The sequence below is a fragment of the Necator americanus genome, chromosome III, assembly GCF_031761385.1.
Source record: "Necator americanus strain Aroian chromosome III, whole genome shotgun sequence".
NCBI lineage: Eukaryota > Metazoa > Nematoda > Chromadorea > Rhabditida > Ancylostomatidae > Necator > Necator americanus.
In genome coordinates this window covers 30,526,647-30,542,467 of record NC_087373.1, presented here as the reverse complement: position 1 = coordinate 30,542,467, position 15,821 = coordinate 30,526,647, and the positions used below count along the sequence as shown (strand labels likewise).

Below are 15,821 nucleotides of genomic sequence, written 5' to 3'. Positions count from 1 at the left end.
TAGCGCAACACATTGTTTAGAAGAAACAGGTTAGATGAACAACAGATTGTGAGCCCGTAGAATAAAAAAGAAACAACTCCAAAAAGAAATGAAGAAGCACAACTATCGCGAAGAATGCAGATAGCAAGCATGAAAGCTCATTCCAGAACATCTACGAATACGCATGAAGTATTCAGTTCTAGAATGGAACTGATGCACCGCCGTGATGTTTGCGGGAGAATTGGGGACGTGCTGAGAAAATTGGGAGACTCGACCCCAGCATGGCACAGTAAATGCCCACTTCATAGCCGTTGGAGACGAGATTAGGCGCTGAACGCTGCTCAAGCAACTTTTGGATACCAATCCGATACCTAGGTAGGCCCGTCGATACCATCCAGAGCACAAGCCAAACGGTTGCCTAGGAGAGACTCACACAAAACCCGCGAAACCATGGTAGAAATTGTCGCTTGACTGGATTGGACGCAATTTCACAAAGTGCTCTGTAATTTCACGATCAGTTCCCGAAAAGAGGATTCACGGATGTTTTGTCCTGCATAGAGTGTTTACTTTTCTAGTATTATTAAGCAATGATAGCTCAAAAATATCCGAAGTTTCGGGCACACCTGATAGCGACTAGTCTAGCTATTGGGATCACATTCCTTGCGTATGGCACATACAAAACTGCAATGGTAATTAAGGTAAGTTCTTTTCTTTCCTTTTTTTAAACAGCATATAAAGCTGTCTCTTTCCAAATCCTCTATTGCTTATTCGTACTCCTACTCTGGGCTTTAGAATGTGATTTTTTTCCAAATGTAATGACAGTAAATCCTTTTGAAGACCAAGAACTGTGTAGCAACACTTAGGCAGCTCTTTGATTTATCGGAATCTTTGTTTGTTCAAAAATTGAAAAAAAAAACTATTTGTTGATTGCATCGGACAGAGCAGTTTGATTCATAGTGCAACGTAATGTATGGTGTTTTCAACTAACCGTTGATTACTGCGTGGATATATAGATAGGATACCTTGCAATGCAGCTAGTAGCTGGCTTTTGGCAAGAGGGTTTAGCTGACCGAGATAGGTCCTTCACCGTCCCATTGTGTTCAACACAACGGGACCTAGTTTGTATTACCACCAGATCGCGAGTTTTTGACCGGTTTAATATTTGTATAGTCGTTTTCATAATTTTTTTTGAATATTAATCACCCTTTCGACTTTTCCAGTGGTGAAGTTGATTTCACGGTAGCGAAAAGGTAGTACTGTGTTACTGCTACATGATACGATTCAGATATTGACTTCCTGTAAGCCCATTTGAGGAGTTTGGTAAAGTTAAAGCATTAGCAGTTCCAACTCTATCTTTCTTTTTTCTCTCAGTAGCTACAGCCTATTTTTCATGGACTCTCGAAGAGTAATGGGTAAATTTTAGGTGCCCGACCCAGCTATTCACTTCAAGTGATGAGTTTTCCATTGACGAATTATTGCTTTCTCAATTAGGAACACCACTTGACGGTTAAAGTGCGGTTTTCGTGCACCATGAACGATTTTTGGGCTCTAATGTATAGTTCCAATTAGAGCAATTTTGAGTGCTCCCCAAGTATATTTTCGCGTTCAGGATTTTGAAATTTACATGCTGTTATCCAACACTTCTTAAGGGATGGATGAATGCCTCTCCCCGACTTCAGCATCAAGAAATGGAGGATTTCCTGTATTTTAAGGAAAAAGAAGCTCGTCTAAAATCAATGAAGTCAGAACAGTGATGGGAAAGGATTCCATTCGCGTGATATTAACAACACCAGCTAGACCAATTAATTGTAGGCATCTGCTCACTGTATGTGTCACCTTGTTTCCTTTTGTTACTACTTTATTTGTTAAGCTTTTCAGAAATTCTGTTATAATTAGGTCAGAAGACATATGAAAAATGTTCTGTACAGTTGTAAATGTGAAGCGCATACAGTTCGCTTGAATTCGATCATGGATAAATCTTCTATGCATCCTCTCCTCATCCTAAATTTGTCCTCGAAATTCCATTTATGCCTTGTGGAAGTTGTAGCGAGAAAACCCAAGTATACAGTACGTAGTAAGGGCTTTGTACCGAAGTTCTGTTTCTCCAATATGCTGATAATTCTTCAGAATTTCCTAATCCCTTTGACTGTTTCCAAGTTCGACTGTTAACAGCATATACAGTCCGGTCAAAACGACATGGAGCTCCGTAACAGTAGCTGAAGCGGTCGCGCACGAGGCAGCGTGGTGGAGCTAGCAGTTGGGATCGACGTGGAACCACCGTGAACTGCAGCAGTGAGTGGTGCTAACAAGGATCCCTCCTAGATTCTAACCGATACTAACCGATACGCTACACCGCACCGCTTTGAGCGCACCCTCCTATGTAGTAACTGAAGCTAGAACTTGACTATATCAGGATAAGCGTGTCTCTGGGTTGTAGGAAATATGTTCTTTTTTTCCACGAACATAGTGTTTGTAAGAGATTTCAAGGGCTTTGAGATTCTGCATTAGAACTTGAGCATGTGGTAGCAGAAGTAATTTCTTATATTTAATTAAAATGAACTGTCTTTCCACTTTGATGGCCGTCAGTGCATTTTGAGAGTTTCTTTCTGTCGGGAAGTACATATTGTCTGTTAACCAATCGTATGCCTAATGTTGTGAATTTATTTTAAATTACATTTATGTACATAGGAAAAGAAGAAAACAGCTACAATTTGGATAAGACATTGACGGTGTTGTCACGTTCCATGATTTTTTGGAGTAAGTCATCGATGTCGGACGAGAATTGTATATCCATGTCAGCCTGAAAGTAGAATTTTCAAAGCTTATTGAGAAATCAGGTAATCAAGGTAGTTGAGAAACCTAGTGCTATAGGCGTAGGTGAACGACAAGAGAAGATAAATTTTAAACTTCTCCAGTACGGTAGAGATGACACACCTTTATAGTTTTGTCAACTTGATCCACGTCTCTCTGATTAGCGAGAGGAAGAATGACTCGCCGAAGTCCGGCTCGATGTGCCCCAAGCACTTTCTCCTTGATTCCGCCAACCTTGAAAAAAATAAACGTACCGTCTGGATCTCCAGACGAGAGAAGATCTCCAGAGAGGATGCTGAGAGCTAACAAAATCAGATTAAAAAAAGGAACTTCAATCTACTCTAAAGTTGTAACCAAAGGTGAAAAAGAGCTTCTTTGGTAACGCGTTCCATCTGGGATTTGGCACAGTGACGCGAAACAGAAATTCGGCAGAAATTCGAAGAACGCATTGCAAATGTGCGCAATGTCGTATTCGCATCGTCGTAATGCGGCGTGTCCCGGAGTTGAAACCATGGTAAAAGGTGCATTAATGACCGTAAAGATCAGTTACTATGAAAAGTAAACAATATACCGGAAGGATATGTCCTGTGAGACTGATTTCTCCAGTAACAGCAGTATCCGCTCGCACTAATCGTCCACTTGCCAAGGAAAACAATGCAGCAACAAGCGCGCAACCAGCTGAAGGACCATCCTTTCCTACGGCACCACTAGGCAGATGCACGTGAATATCCGAACGTTCAAGAGTATCAGCATTGAGCCTGCAAAGAATTCCTACATACATTTCATTCAAAGACAAAGAAGAAAGAAAAAATATAGATTCAAAGAAAATAGCTAGTCTAGGCATTGAGCAGCGCCGGTAACTCTACAAATGGGCCTGGATGTGTTCAACTGCGAGACCGCAGAGCATTTTCCAGTGGATCGTTGTTAGGAAAGGTGTGCGTGCGTGCGTGCGTGCGTGCGTGCGTGCGTGCGTGCGTGCGTGCGTGCGTGCGTGTGTATGTATGTATGTATGTGTGTGTGTATGTATGTGTGTGTGTGTGTGTGTGTGTGTATGTATGTGTGCGTGCGTGTGTGTGTGTGTGTGCGTGTGTATGTATGTATGTATGTATGTATGTATGTATGTATGTATGTATGTATGTATGTATGTATGTATGTATGTATGTATGTATGTATGTATGTATGTATGTATGTATGTATGTATGTATGTATGTATGTATGTATGTATGTATGTATATATATTTATGCCTATAAGTGCATGTGTCATCCTCTGTGTCAATTATAACGATATTTGTGAAATGAAACCGACTGCGCGCGTGCGGCGGCACATGCTTCGCGGTCACGTAGCGAAGACGCCGACTATGCGTACACCTCCAATTTCCTGATTTTTTAACGTGTATGCAAAAGAGAGTTAAAGGGCTCAAACAAGAATTCATTGCGTTCGAAAAATTCGAAAAATTACCATTAGTTTAAGAAAACTTAGTAACAATAAGAGACTCCAGGGATTTCGTTCGCTCCGGAATTCCGATTGTTGACTTACTTGACTTAAAGGCATCACCCCACGAATCTAGAGTGGTACGGATTTCCGGTGGAGTATTCGTATACGGGGTCGTAGATTATGGGGAAGATGGTGGTTCCGTTCATTTCTTCCTTATTGCCGTAGAAAACGGGCCGGAAGATACGGCTTCGAGCGTTCCGGCGCGCTATTTTCTACAACGAGTTCGATTGGAGCGCGCCAGCCTTGTGCACGCGCCGCATCCTCCGGGCAGTTTTTTACGGCAGTTATTAAGAAATGGACGGAATCACCCCCGTCTCCATAATCTGCTATGCCGTATACGAGAACTCCACCTGAAATCCGTACCACCTCAGATTCGTGGTATGCTGCCTTTAATGGGCGGACTGATGTCATTGCCTGACGCGATTACCCGCATCTTCGCCGAGGTGTGTCGTCCTTTAACATAGCTTTGCCCAACCTTCTCGATCTTCTGCGAGAGCTTGCACGGAATCGATCCATTCGTCTCTATTCCATATCCTGCGAAACCTTGCGTCTCGCCTGAACTGCCTATCCACGCCGAGTATCCTCACGCTCTCGTTCACCATCTCAGTCCAAAACTTCCGCTTTCGACCAGGTGGCTTCTTCCAGCTCGAACCCGACAAACTCCTCAGAACTCGCTGAACAAGGCGATCTGCCGGTCTCCTTAATATATGACCAGAGAAGCGAAGACGATTTACTTAACCACTTTCGGTGGCGCTTCAAGATGTTGGTATCTTCCACGTGTCATCCGACGGTACACGACATCGATTTCCGCGTAAAGTTCTTCATTGTGGCATACCCTAGGCCAAAAGTTGCCAAGCAGCCGTCTAAGCAGCTTCCTTTCCGTGCAATCAGTCCTCTCCATCAGCGTAGATGGTGCTGCCCAAGTCTCCGATCAGTACATCATGCGGATAGGTAGACTCGCAGTTTGGCTTCGTTGGTGATGGGGGTCGACCACAGGCATTTTGTTAGGGAGTTAAATGCAGAAGCGCATCTTTGCTGAATATCTTTCTCGTAGCCGCCGTTGTTCTTCAGCGTACAGCCCAGGTGACAGAACTCATCGACGAGTTCTATCGGTTCTCTGTCCACCCTGATTCCCGTTCGAGGTCTCGAAGAGATCCACATCTGCCTGCATTTATCAGGGCGTAGACGTAGTCTGCTGGCAGCTTCGATACAAGGTTGACAACATGTTGAAGTTACGTGCTGTTTTCCGCGAATATAACAACATCGTCAGCGAACTCGAGATCGGCCAAGGGGCGTCCTGGTGGTGCTAGAATGATATCGGCAGAACACTGATCTACTGTTCTTCGCATAATGTCTTCCAATGTTATATAATATTAAATTTAATAATATTAGATTATTATGTGATGCTTTGATACAATGTGGTGAAAAGTGATTCAACAGCAACCTAATGTGCTTGTCACACTTTATTATGGTTCTTGAAAAGTGACTTGAGAATTAAAGAAAAAACAATATTATTTGCAAGTAATGATGTGCAGTTAGTAACCTGGCAGCATTTGCTCGGATCCAAGTCCTTGCAACATCCACACTTTCTCGAAGAACATCTCCAAGTTTACCTGTCATTACGACTTTTCCTTTTCCTGCACAACTATTCGTTTCTGAAAAAAGTGAAGAAATAAAATTAAGGAAGTCTCTGAGTAATTAACCTAGTTATCAAACGAACAAAAGTGATTCTACGAACCTATGACCATGAGTTCTCCGCCAAAAGGAGTCCAAGCAAGTCCGAAACAGGTTCCTATGCGGAATTTCCCCATTTGTTCTACAAGGTTGAGCGATGAGAAACGTTCTTTCTATAAGCAAAAACTGAATAATTACTGTAAGAGATTTTTCTCAAAAGCTTAGAAATCAATGTCTCCAATTGAAATGAGTGCTATTATACCATAATCAAGCAAATTTCTATGACATTATAACGAGTTTCAGTAATTTTCTAGGGAATGTCTTTATCTCTTTAACACTCTTCCGTACTTATCTTTACTCTTTTCTAACTTAGAACAACGTACTCCAAGGATCTCCCTGCATCTTTCAGCTGAGACAATTAGCTGTAATTCGGTGCTCATCATAGTATCCACATCGTTCTCGTCACGCGCACCTTCAGCGATACGCAGCGCGACGAAGCGACAAGTAGCGGCAATCGCTCTTTCCAGTTGTCGCACGCCGGACTCTCGAGTGTAGTCTTCGACTGGAAAAAAAGTTGCGTTGGTATAAGGGAACCGTAAACGCTCCTGACTAATTCAAGATGACTCTGGGGAAAATGTAGCTGGGGAGGGGGGTGGAATTGACTCGGGTTGGCGAACTTGTTTCCCGACGCTCTAACTTACTTTTTTCTCTTAGTAACTATAACTTAATGTTATAGATCCTCTAAAACATGCTTAGATTTTAAGGCTCCGATTGATTTAATTATTTACTTCGAGAAATAAGGGCGGCACTGAATGCCCCCTCCCCCCTAACTACATTTTACCCGAGAGATTTAGGTGGGTTGGCGAAGACAATGTTGAAAATAAGTCTGAGTACCCTCCTTCGAACAAATGAAGAAAATGACAAAGGACTTTATTAAGAATAAAGTGTGGATGCTTTGGGAGCCACTGACAACGATAGGACGTCCGATTTCACCGCTGTTCTAAGCGGACAAGTGAGAACATCCGTTTTGCAACCACGGGTTAAAACCAGAGGTTATCGCGAAATTGTCGTATAATCGCGTCAGAACGACGTGAGACCCGGCGCGGTTGCGTAGGCGTTAGCCCTCGACGCCGGGCGGTGGAGTTACTGGTTGCGATCGAGGCGAGACCCTCACTGCTGCTAGTCATTGCTGAGGTCCGTGTAAAACTAGCGATGGTCCCACCTCGATCTACAGCAGCGCTTCGAGCACAGCCATTCACACAACTCTACCGTGCTTCAGGTCGTTTTGATCTGAGTGTATATAGTATAAGTTGTTTACTGATGAATGAATAATTGAATGAAATATTAGGTGAACGAATGAGTTGATCGAACGAGTGAATGGGTAAACAAATAAACAAATAAATAAGTCCCGGATGTCTCAAAAGATTTCAACTCTGTTTGTTTTTTCTTTCAATTATCAGTTTGGTTTGTGGTGAAAACGGAGTGAAATCTACAACTTTTTGATTATTATTGCAATATCGAGTGGATATCCATGAAAATACGATAAATTCTGATGAGTACCATCTTTACGCGGACATGTTTACAATTTTCCCCATTCTCCCAGCTTTTAAACTTTCATAAATAAATTGCCTCTAAGTATCTAAATACTAGGATTGGTGCACGAGATGAGATGCTCTACGATACGTCTTATATAGCTGGGTCGTACCACCTCAGATGGGTCAAAAGGACATGAAGCACGGACAGATGCGCAAGCGGCTGCTCTCGAAGCGGTGCGGTGGAAATAGCGGTTGGTATCGACGTGGGACCATGACGAACTGCAGAGATGGGTGGCGGTAGCGAGGAGCCTAACACTATCCCAACCGCTAAGCTCCACCGCGCAGCGAGCCCAGCCACTTACGCAACTGTACGTGCTTCGTGTAACTTTGACCCAACTATAATTCACTAGAAATCTTCGAAAATGGTAGACTCACTCATAACCCTTAAAGCATCTGTTTGAATCCGAAGGTGATCCGGACAGATTCCGTGTTGGAGCAGTTGCCGAGGGATCAGGTGTCGTTGGGCGATTTCAATCTTTTCATTTGTCGAATAACCGGTCATTTCGATAATCTAGAATTCAGGGATTTTTTTTCCGAACGGTTAGTTCTGAGAAGGGAAAGAATTGGTCCCAGTTTAAAGGCATCACCCCACGAATCTGAGGTGGTACGGATTTCAGGTGGAGTATTCGTATACGGCATAGTAGATTATGGAGAGGGGGGTGATTCCGTCCATTTCTTCCTAATTGTCGTAAAAAAACGGCCCGGAGGATGCGGCGCGTGCACAAGGCTGGCGCGCTCCAATCAAACTCGTTGTAGAAAATAGCGCGCCGGAACGCTCGAAGCCATATCTTTTGGGCCGTTTTTTACGGCAATTAGGAAGAAATGGACGGAATCATCCCCTCTTCATAATCTACTATGCCGTATACGAACACTCCTGAAATCCGTACACCTCAGATTCGTGGGGTGATGCCTTTAAGTAAAACTTCACCTCCATTCTGTCTGCAAGTGGCCCTTCTATCTTAGAAAGATCATTGGCGGTGGCGATAAATAGAACGTTGGATAAGTCGAACGGTAGATTGAGGTAACTAAATGAGGAGGAAGAGTAATTTGTGTGTACAAATAAACTCAAGTACGTGGTAAAAAAATGTTGAAAGTCTTTCGAAAAAGAAAATACACAAAGCTGCAACAGCTTCTAATCAGTAGGTTTGTCAGAGAATTAATTCTAAGCAGCATTCCCATGAGTATTTCCACATAGCACTGCTAAAGAAGGATGTAATTCTTTCTTACTGTGAAAATCGTGAAGATGGAAACAACTTCATTACAACTCAAACGCAGTCTTATATTTATTTCCTTATTCGTCGCCTGGTGACCCTCTAAAGAAATTTCCCGAAGAAGGAAAGAGACCAACTGATCAGTGAAGCTGTTGTTTTGCTCCGGATCAAGAACTTCTAGCAGGGCTGCAGAAGGAGAGCCATGTATTCCGGAATACTGAAAATATCGCACTGCAACGATATCGGATTTTTTTAATGACGGATTTTTCTATTTATTTTCTCTGGTCAACGTTAAATTTTCTGGTGGGCCTAACACTTCCTATCTGTTTAAAGGCGGATTATCAAGAAATCTTTCTGGGTCTCTCGTGGACAACATAGAGTTCGGGATGTACATTACGAGTATTAGCGTGTTCACTCTTAGTTTCCTCTAATCACCCTGAAAAAAAAAGCATGGGAAACAGCATTAGTTTCTACGACGTGCGTTAGAACGCACTACTCTTATGCATGCGCTGCATTCAGGTTTCGTCGAAAATCAGTGAGGTCACCTCGGCAGTCTATTCAAGCGAAACTAATGAATAGGCTGATGGAGGAACCGAAGCGCGTACAAGGGTGGCGCGTTCTAACGTATCTCGTAGGAATTAGGGCCGTTTCCCACGCTATTTTTCAAGACGACCAGGGGTAATTGAGCGGGGCCACGCTCATATTCTTAATCTACACTCCGAACTCTACATTGTCCACGAGAAATCCAAGCATCGAAAATTCAATTATACACAGCATTTAACAGTTTCCCTATTTTCTCTGCCGTGCTCCATTCGAACGAGCAACCGGTCACTCGTTTGGAAATATTCGGCGCCAAACATGCACACGTTTTTCATAGCAACGAGCGAGAAGAAAAAAACTCCACCAACCAGCTTGTCGACTTCATCTAGGAGTATCAAAGGATTATTGCTGCCAGCATGTTTCAACGCCTGAATGATGCGACCGCACATCGCGGCCACATATGTTCGACGATGCCCACGAATATCGCTCTCATCACGAATACCTCCTAGTGAGATTCTGAACAGAAAGCTATGATATTCCTTCTGGGATGATTTTAAAAAGAAGATCCTACTGTGATGACCTTTCGAAATTTCGGCCAAGAGATTGTGCTATGGCTTTCGCTATGCTAGTTTTTCCTATTCCAGGTGGACCAGCAAAGCATAATATTGGACCGGTGACCTGAAAATTTGCCTTTTTCAAATGTCTTATACTTAGCGAAAGAAAGTCAGAAAAATTCGCGAACACAGACGCTTGGAAAGTTCGATACATTTCCATTGTTCCAAAAGAACAGAAACCTCTTTCAAATTAACTCAGCAACCTCATAATTACGCAAAAAAGTAAATATTTTAAATGATGCAAGAGCACATTGTAGTCGTGTGTGACTCTGTTCTTATTAGCACTCCTGAGACGTGCGGAGCATTCCTAACCGATAATTTCATTCCGTGCAAACATACTGCAACGTATGGAGAACCTTTGGCTCCTTCAACGTTTGCTACTCAGTACTTTGTTTCTTTTTTCTACGCATGGCTTCAACAGTGTCACCCATCTTTTTTAAATGAATATATCTAACTAGCCGCAGACAACTTCCGAATCGTTTGTCTGATATCCATGTCTAGCACTTCTGAAAAATTCCAGGATTCCTTTCGGGAAAAAACGCATGTAATTCTAAGAGAATTAGGTCTACTTAACCGCTGATATCGCTGACTGTCTCGAAAATCTGCAAACCATGCAAAAGTGCCAGAAATTTGACTAAACAGCAGTACGTAATCTTGTTGACAAGCGAAAAGCAGTACCACTTATTCATCGAACATTAGAAAAAGTGATTCCTTTAAATAAACATAACAAGAGAAAAGTAAACATACTGAATTGCTCAGCTTTCGAACAGCTAAAAATTCCAACACCCTCTTCTTGACGTTGTCCATTCCACTATGAGAAGCATCCAGTAGTTCTCTAGCCTAGAAATTCGAATATGGAAATGCACAATACAGTTCGGTAGAGAATGGTTGATGTGTGGTGCAATATGGCGTAAGCGGGCACGTGCAAACCACATGGTCTCCAAGTACTCGCAGGTGATTGCGGGCGAGTCATAGTACAGTGGTGCCAAAACGATCTGAAGTCTTTTGTAATTGCGTGAGCGGTTGCACTAGCAGAAACACTGTGGAGCCAGCGGTTGTATTTGAGAAGGGAGCTAAGAATGCTGCAGTCGGAGTGCAGAGATGAATAAAGGTCCCACTCTGACCGCAGCAGGTGGCTTCAGCGGCAACTTCAAGCACAGCTGCAGATGTAACTGAATAAGAATTCCTGTTTTTTTGACGCTATTGCAGGGCCACTGGTTGATTGCTTCTTACTGTATCTTATTGTAAAGCAAAGTTAAGCGGAGGTCCCGCAGCGTAAACGTTCACTTCTTACTGTAAAGCAGAGTTAAAGGCATCACTGCACGGATCTGAGGTGGTGCGGATTTCAGGTGGAGTATTCGTATACGGCATAGTAGATTATGGAGAGGGGGGTGATTCCGTCCATTTCTCCCTAATTGCCGTAAAAAACGGCCAAAAAGATATGGCTTCGAGCGTTCCGGCGCGCTATTTTCTACAACGAGTTCGATTGGAGCGCGCCAGCCTTGTGCACGCGCGCATCTTCCGGGCCGTTTTTTACGGCAATTAGGAAAAAATGGAAATCACACTCCTTTCCATAATCTACTATCCCGTGTACAAATACTCCACCTGAAATCCACACCACCTCAGATTCGTGGTATGCTGCCTTTAAGCGAAGGAAAGAGATCCTACGAGGGCATTTGTAGATAAATTTTTGGTGATAGACTTAGAACGATTACCTTCTTAATATCGATGCTTTCTGGTGTGCTTTTACTCCACGGAAGACTTGCAACAAGTTCCAGATATGAAGTGAGCACGTGCTGCTCAGAGTTGTTCTGTCCCGTACCTTTCAAGCGTTCAAAATCCGCCCAAACGCGATCCTGTAAGTTCTAGTAGGATAAGTCGACTAGTTGTGCGAGCGAGTTGTTGTGGAACTAAGCTCACCTTGACACTATCAGGTAAACCTGCATTTTGTAATTTGCTTTCAAGCTCATCGGTACTGTTTTTCGTGGTTTTTTGGGGAATTCGACGAGAACGTGGCAGATATGTTTGTTCTATTCGAACATCGTTCGAACCAATGGTGGGAATGCTCTAAACAACATTGATTAGTATTGTCTCTTGTGCTCGAAGCTGAACAGCGACTTCTTGTGTCTCGTGTATTTTTGTTGTTTCCATATTTAAAGGCAGCGCATCACAAAATTGAGTCGGTACGGAAATCCCAGTGAAAATGTAGAGATCGGGTTGTAGATGAGGAAAACAAACGTGGCGTCTTATCTCATCATCTTTCCGTAGTCGTCGTAAAAATGGTGTTCTTCCCCAGCTGTAGCGCGCTTGTGCACGCGACGCGTCCAGGAGCGAGCGGTCGGAGATCGATAAGGTCATCTCTCCAGCCTTTTCAAATACAGCCGATGAATAGGCTGTTGAGAGGACCTAAGCGTGTACAAAGGTGTGCGTTCTAACGTACCTCGTAGGAACTAGAGCGATTCCCACGCCGTTTTTTAGATCGACTAGAAAGAATTGAGCGCGGCCGCCTTAGTTTCCGTAATCTACAACCAAAACTCTACGTTTTCCGAGGGGTTTCCATACCGCGTCAATTTCCTGATACACAAACTTTAAAAATGGACTATACTTTCAGAAACATCAAGAATAAAAATAATTACTTCTGTTAAATTACCTTCAAATGATCTTTCAACCAATTGTTTGCGAGTTTTACTCGCGCAGGGATCTCCAACGTGGCCAAATATTCGAGCAGAGATGGATAAGACACATCATTCATCAGAGAAACGCTTAATAAAGAGACTGCTAGCCAATAGCTGTCACAGGATTCTTATCCTCAAAATTTTTATTTGTAAACAGCACTCTTTTAGTGTTGTTTACTCCTGGTTTCTAGTTAATAGTTTCAGTTTAAAATTAACTGGCCCAATATCCAAGTTTTTCGTAATCCCTCACTTTAACATACGAAATAAAAATTTGTCCATTAAAGAAGGCTCTACAAATATGCAGGAAAATCCGGAACACTGATGGGATGTGAGCGAAAATGAAAAGAGCTGTATTACATCTTTCCATACCTTTTTTCTTACTTTACTTCTTTCCTGCTTCCTATTTAAATTTTATTCTAGTTTGTTTAGAGGAATTTTTGGAAAGATGTCGCGGGAATTTCACTAGGGCCTGTGTTCGACGACCGTACCCTTTCTATAACCAGGAGCTTGCTCCATCCGATTATCTCCTGTTCGGACACGGAAGCAGCATTAGCGCGAGAAAACTTCCGAAGACCTCAATGACCTCAGAAACATGCTCAACGACTCTTTAAGGTCGCAGCCTCTCTCTTTCTGGAAGAAGGGCATCGAGGCTTTCCAGTTAAGTGGCTAGATGTTACTAATAATGATGGTAATCACACTGTCAATTTTTGATTAAAAATCACCGGCGTATAAATCCATTTAAGATGCGCCAACGCGTTTTACAGGAATTCGTAATCGTTGAGGTTTTGGAACGCGTGTTGGCCTATACAATGACCTGCGGGGGCCACCCGATGATCAAGGCAGTGCTTTTTTTTATCATCCCAGACAAGTCTGGTACCAATTTATCGACACCAAGGGGATGAAAGGCTTGAATTGCACTAGGGCGGTTTCGAACCCTCGACCGTGTGGCTACAACGGACCTCTAACCGTCTACGCCATACCCTTGAAATCTCTCCTTTCTTCCTAAGTATTTTTGTTACAAAATAAAAAAGATCAGGTCTTTATAAGTTCGTCAACGAAGACTACTTGAATGATATGGTATATTTCTTGAAATTTAGAAATTAATTCAATACCGGTGCTAAACTCACCAGAAGTCCGTTAAATCCTCCATTCTATCCTCATTGAGGAACTTTTTAATAGTGAATGAGTCCTCAATTCTGTCAAACGACAAGGAAATCGAAAGCTGCTTGACTCGATCCACGAATTCTTTCCTCAATTTTGAAGATATTTCTCCTAAACAAGGATGAAATGTGGAAGATCTCACGGATCCCTTTTTTTGTGGATACGCGCTCACCTTCGATAGCGTATAGTTGTTGAACTGTGCTAACGGGAATGGCGAATTTCTCGATCTTCGCACGTGATACACCAACGAGGTGTATGGTGTACTGTACGAAATTATTGTAGCTCCAACACACGACCTGCTCCACTAGCGCGACAGTACCGGTCTCGAAGACTTTCTGGAAGTGTTCCAGGAAGTGTGAAGATAGATTTGGGGATCATAGATAAACTGGGAGAAATTCTTACAGAGAAAGAATGAAACATAAATAGAATAGATGTTTTCTGGGGAGAAAGACTACGACATTTACAGAAAGCAAACAGAAAATAGAGACATGAATGAATTATGAAAAACTAAAATAAAATAATAAAAATATAAAGTCTCCCTACTGTCTACACTTGAATTTTTTCTTCCTACCTTCTCTTTTTCCATCCGATAGGCTACAAGTATAAGTGATTTTCCAGGAAGCCCTTTGTTCAGAACGAAACGATCGAGAGTGGCTAAACTGAAAGAATAGCTAGGATTGAAGACTGTATGGCTTAATGGTAAAAATACAGTCATTGCCAAACATATTAAATCCGTCTGAGCCATTACGACCTCGGTAGAGACTGGGCCACAGCACCACCGATCGATGAGATAATAATCGACAATGCTATGAGCCCCTCATGGCTCCTTTCTTTTCGCTGCTTTTGGTAGTGCACGATTAGGATAACATAAATATCGTAGTCGTGGAAAAAAAAGACTTCTCCGTTAGCATCAGGTCACAAACTTATCGATTTCCGTCCCATCGATTGGTGGAGGCGGGTAGCTAATGTCTCCGCCGAGGACATAACGCATCCAACCGACATAGTATTTTCAGCGGCAGCAAATGTACGTGGTTTGATGTGCTAGTAGCAAATAGCTAGGAGCAAATAACTTACTTCGTCTTACTTTTGACTGGAACTTTTAGTTTGGCATTCGGAAGTAAAACTCCATTAGTGAGCAGAAGAACCGGCAGTTCCATTTTTTAAATCTGCTAACACGATTAGTGGAAAAGAATAACCCGCAAAAGTACAATCAGCGCGCAATCCCTTCAACTGGGCGAATTAAAAATAATCAACAAAACAGAATGATTAAAAAATAAACAACATAAAACAAATAAATAAATGAAAAAGAAAGGATTGGTGTGGAAAAGAACGAAAAATAGAACATCTTTAAGAGAATACAGTTAAAATTTTTGGAACACTCAACTCTATGGAAAGTTTTTTAGTTGAGAGCAGAAGCATGGGAAAGCTTTTGATAATGATTGAGCAGAATGATGTTTTTTCTCGAATATTTCTCTGTCTCGCAAAAAATAGGGACTTCACAAGAGATACGTACAGTAAATGGATAAAATAGGATAGAAATAATATTCTTGGAATTGATCTGATCTGATGGATCTGATCCCTTCGGATATGTTCACACGTTCGACTTCAAATTGCAATTCATTTACACATACAGTACTTCTCCTTACAACACACACACACAAAACACCCCTATCTTCTATTTTTTAGAAGAAGAAAGTGGAAAAAATATGTCAGATGCGTCAATCCTTCGAAAATTTTCTCATTGGCATTGTAACAAAAGAAAGAAGGAAGGAAGAAAGAAGGAGGGGGAAAAGAAAAGAAGAAAGGAAAGAAAAAAGCAGGATAATCATAAAAAGCTTAAGGACACACTGTTTTGCTCTAAATTCCAATACCGCACCGTTTTCTGATCTCGTGATCTAAGCTACCAGTTAGGATCAGTTGACCATATGAATCTGAACTATGCAGGAGAAAGCACAGATACTTCAACAACATTGAAGAACAAGCAATTTTATTTGCAAGCTTATTCAATTAAAAAAAACAATAGCAAAAAGAAGAGAAAGGAAATTACATAAGTACAAGAGAGGAGG

At 42.2% G+C, this 15,821-nt stretch overlaps 2 protein-coding genes across 2 annotated transcripts; one reads left to right on the top strand and one right to left on the bottom strand.

Annotated features, from left to right (window-relative positions):
- Positions 1-566: 566 nt before the first annotated feature.
- On the top strand, positions 567-1,733 carry RB195_011479 (uncharacterized protein; the record flags this gene model as incomplete). The annotated part of the gene is made up of 2 exons (XM_013446411.2): positions 567-677; positions 1,629-1,733. The coding sequence occupies 2 exons, from the start codon at positions 567-569 to the stop codon at positions 1,731-1,733; spliced, it is 216 nt and encodes a 71-aa protein (XP_013301865.1).
- Positions 1,734-2,683: 950 nt separating this feature from the next.
- Positions 2,684-14,912, bottom strand: RB195_011478 (uncharacterized protein; the record flags this gene model as incomplete). The annotated part of the gene is made up of 19 exons (XM_064192906.1): positions 2,684-2,779; positions 2,914-3,024; positions 3,362-3,548; positions 5,829-5,940; positions 6,024-6,132; positions 6,343-6,521; positions 7,930-8,065; positions 8,483-8,579; positions 8,903-8,982; positions 9,674-9,821; positions 9,886-9,983; positions 10,667-10,759; positions 11,635-11,775; positions 11,840-11,986; positions 12,570-12,681; positions 13,722-13,866; positions 13,928-14,090; positions 14,327-14,414; positions 14,830-14,912. 19 exons carry the CDS (start codon positions 14,910-14,912, stop codon positions 2,684-2,686), a joined length of 2,325 nt encoding a protein of 774 aa, XP_064050489.1.
- Positions 14,913-15,821: the final 909 nt, after the last annotated feature.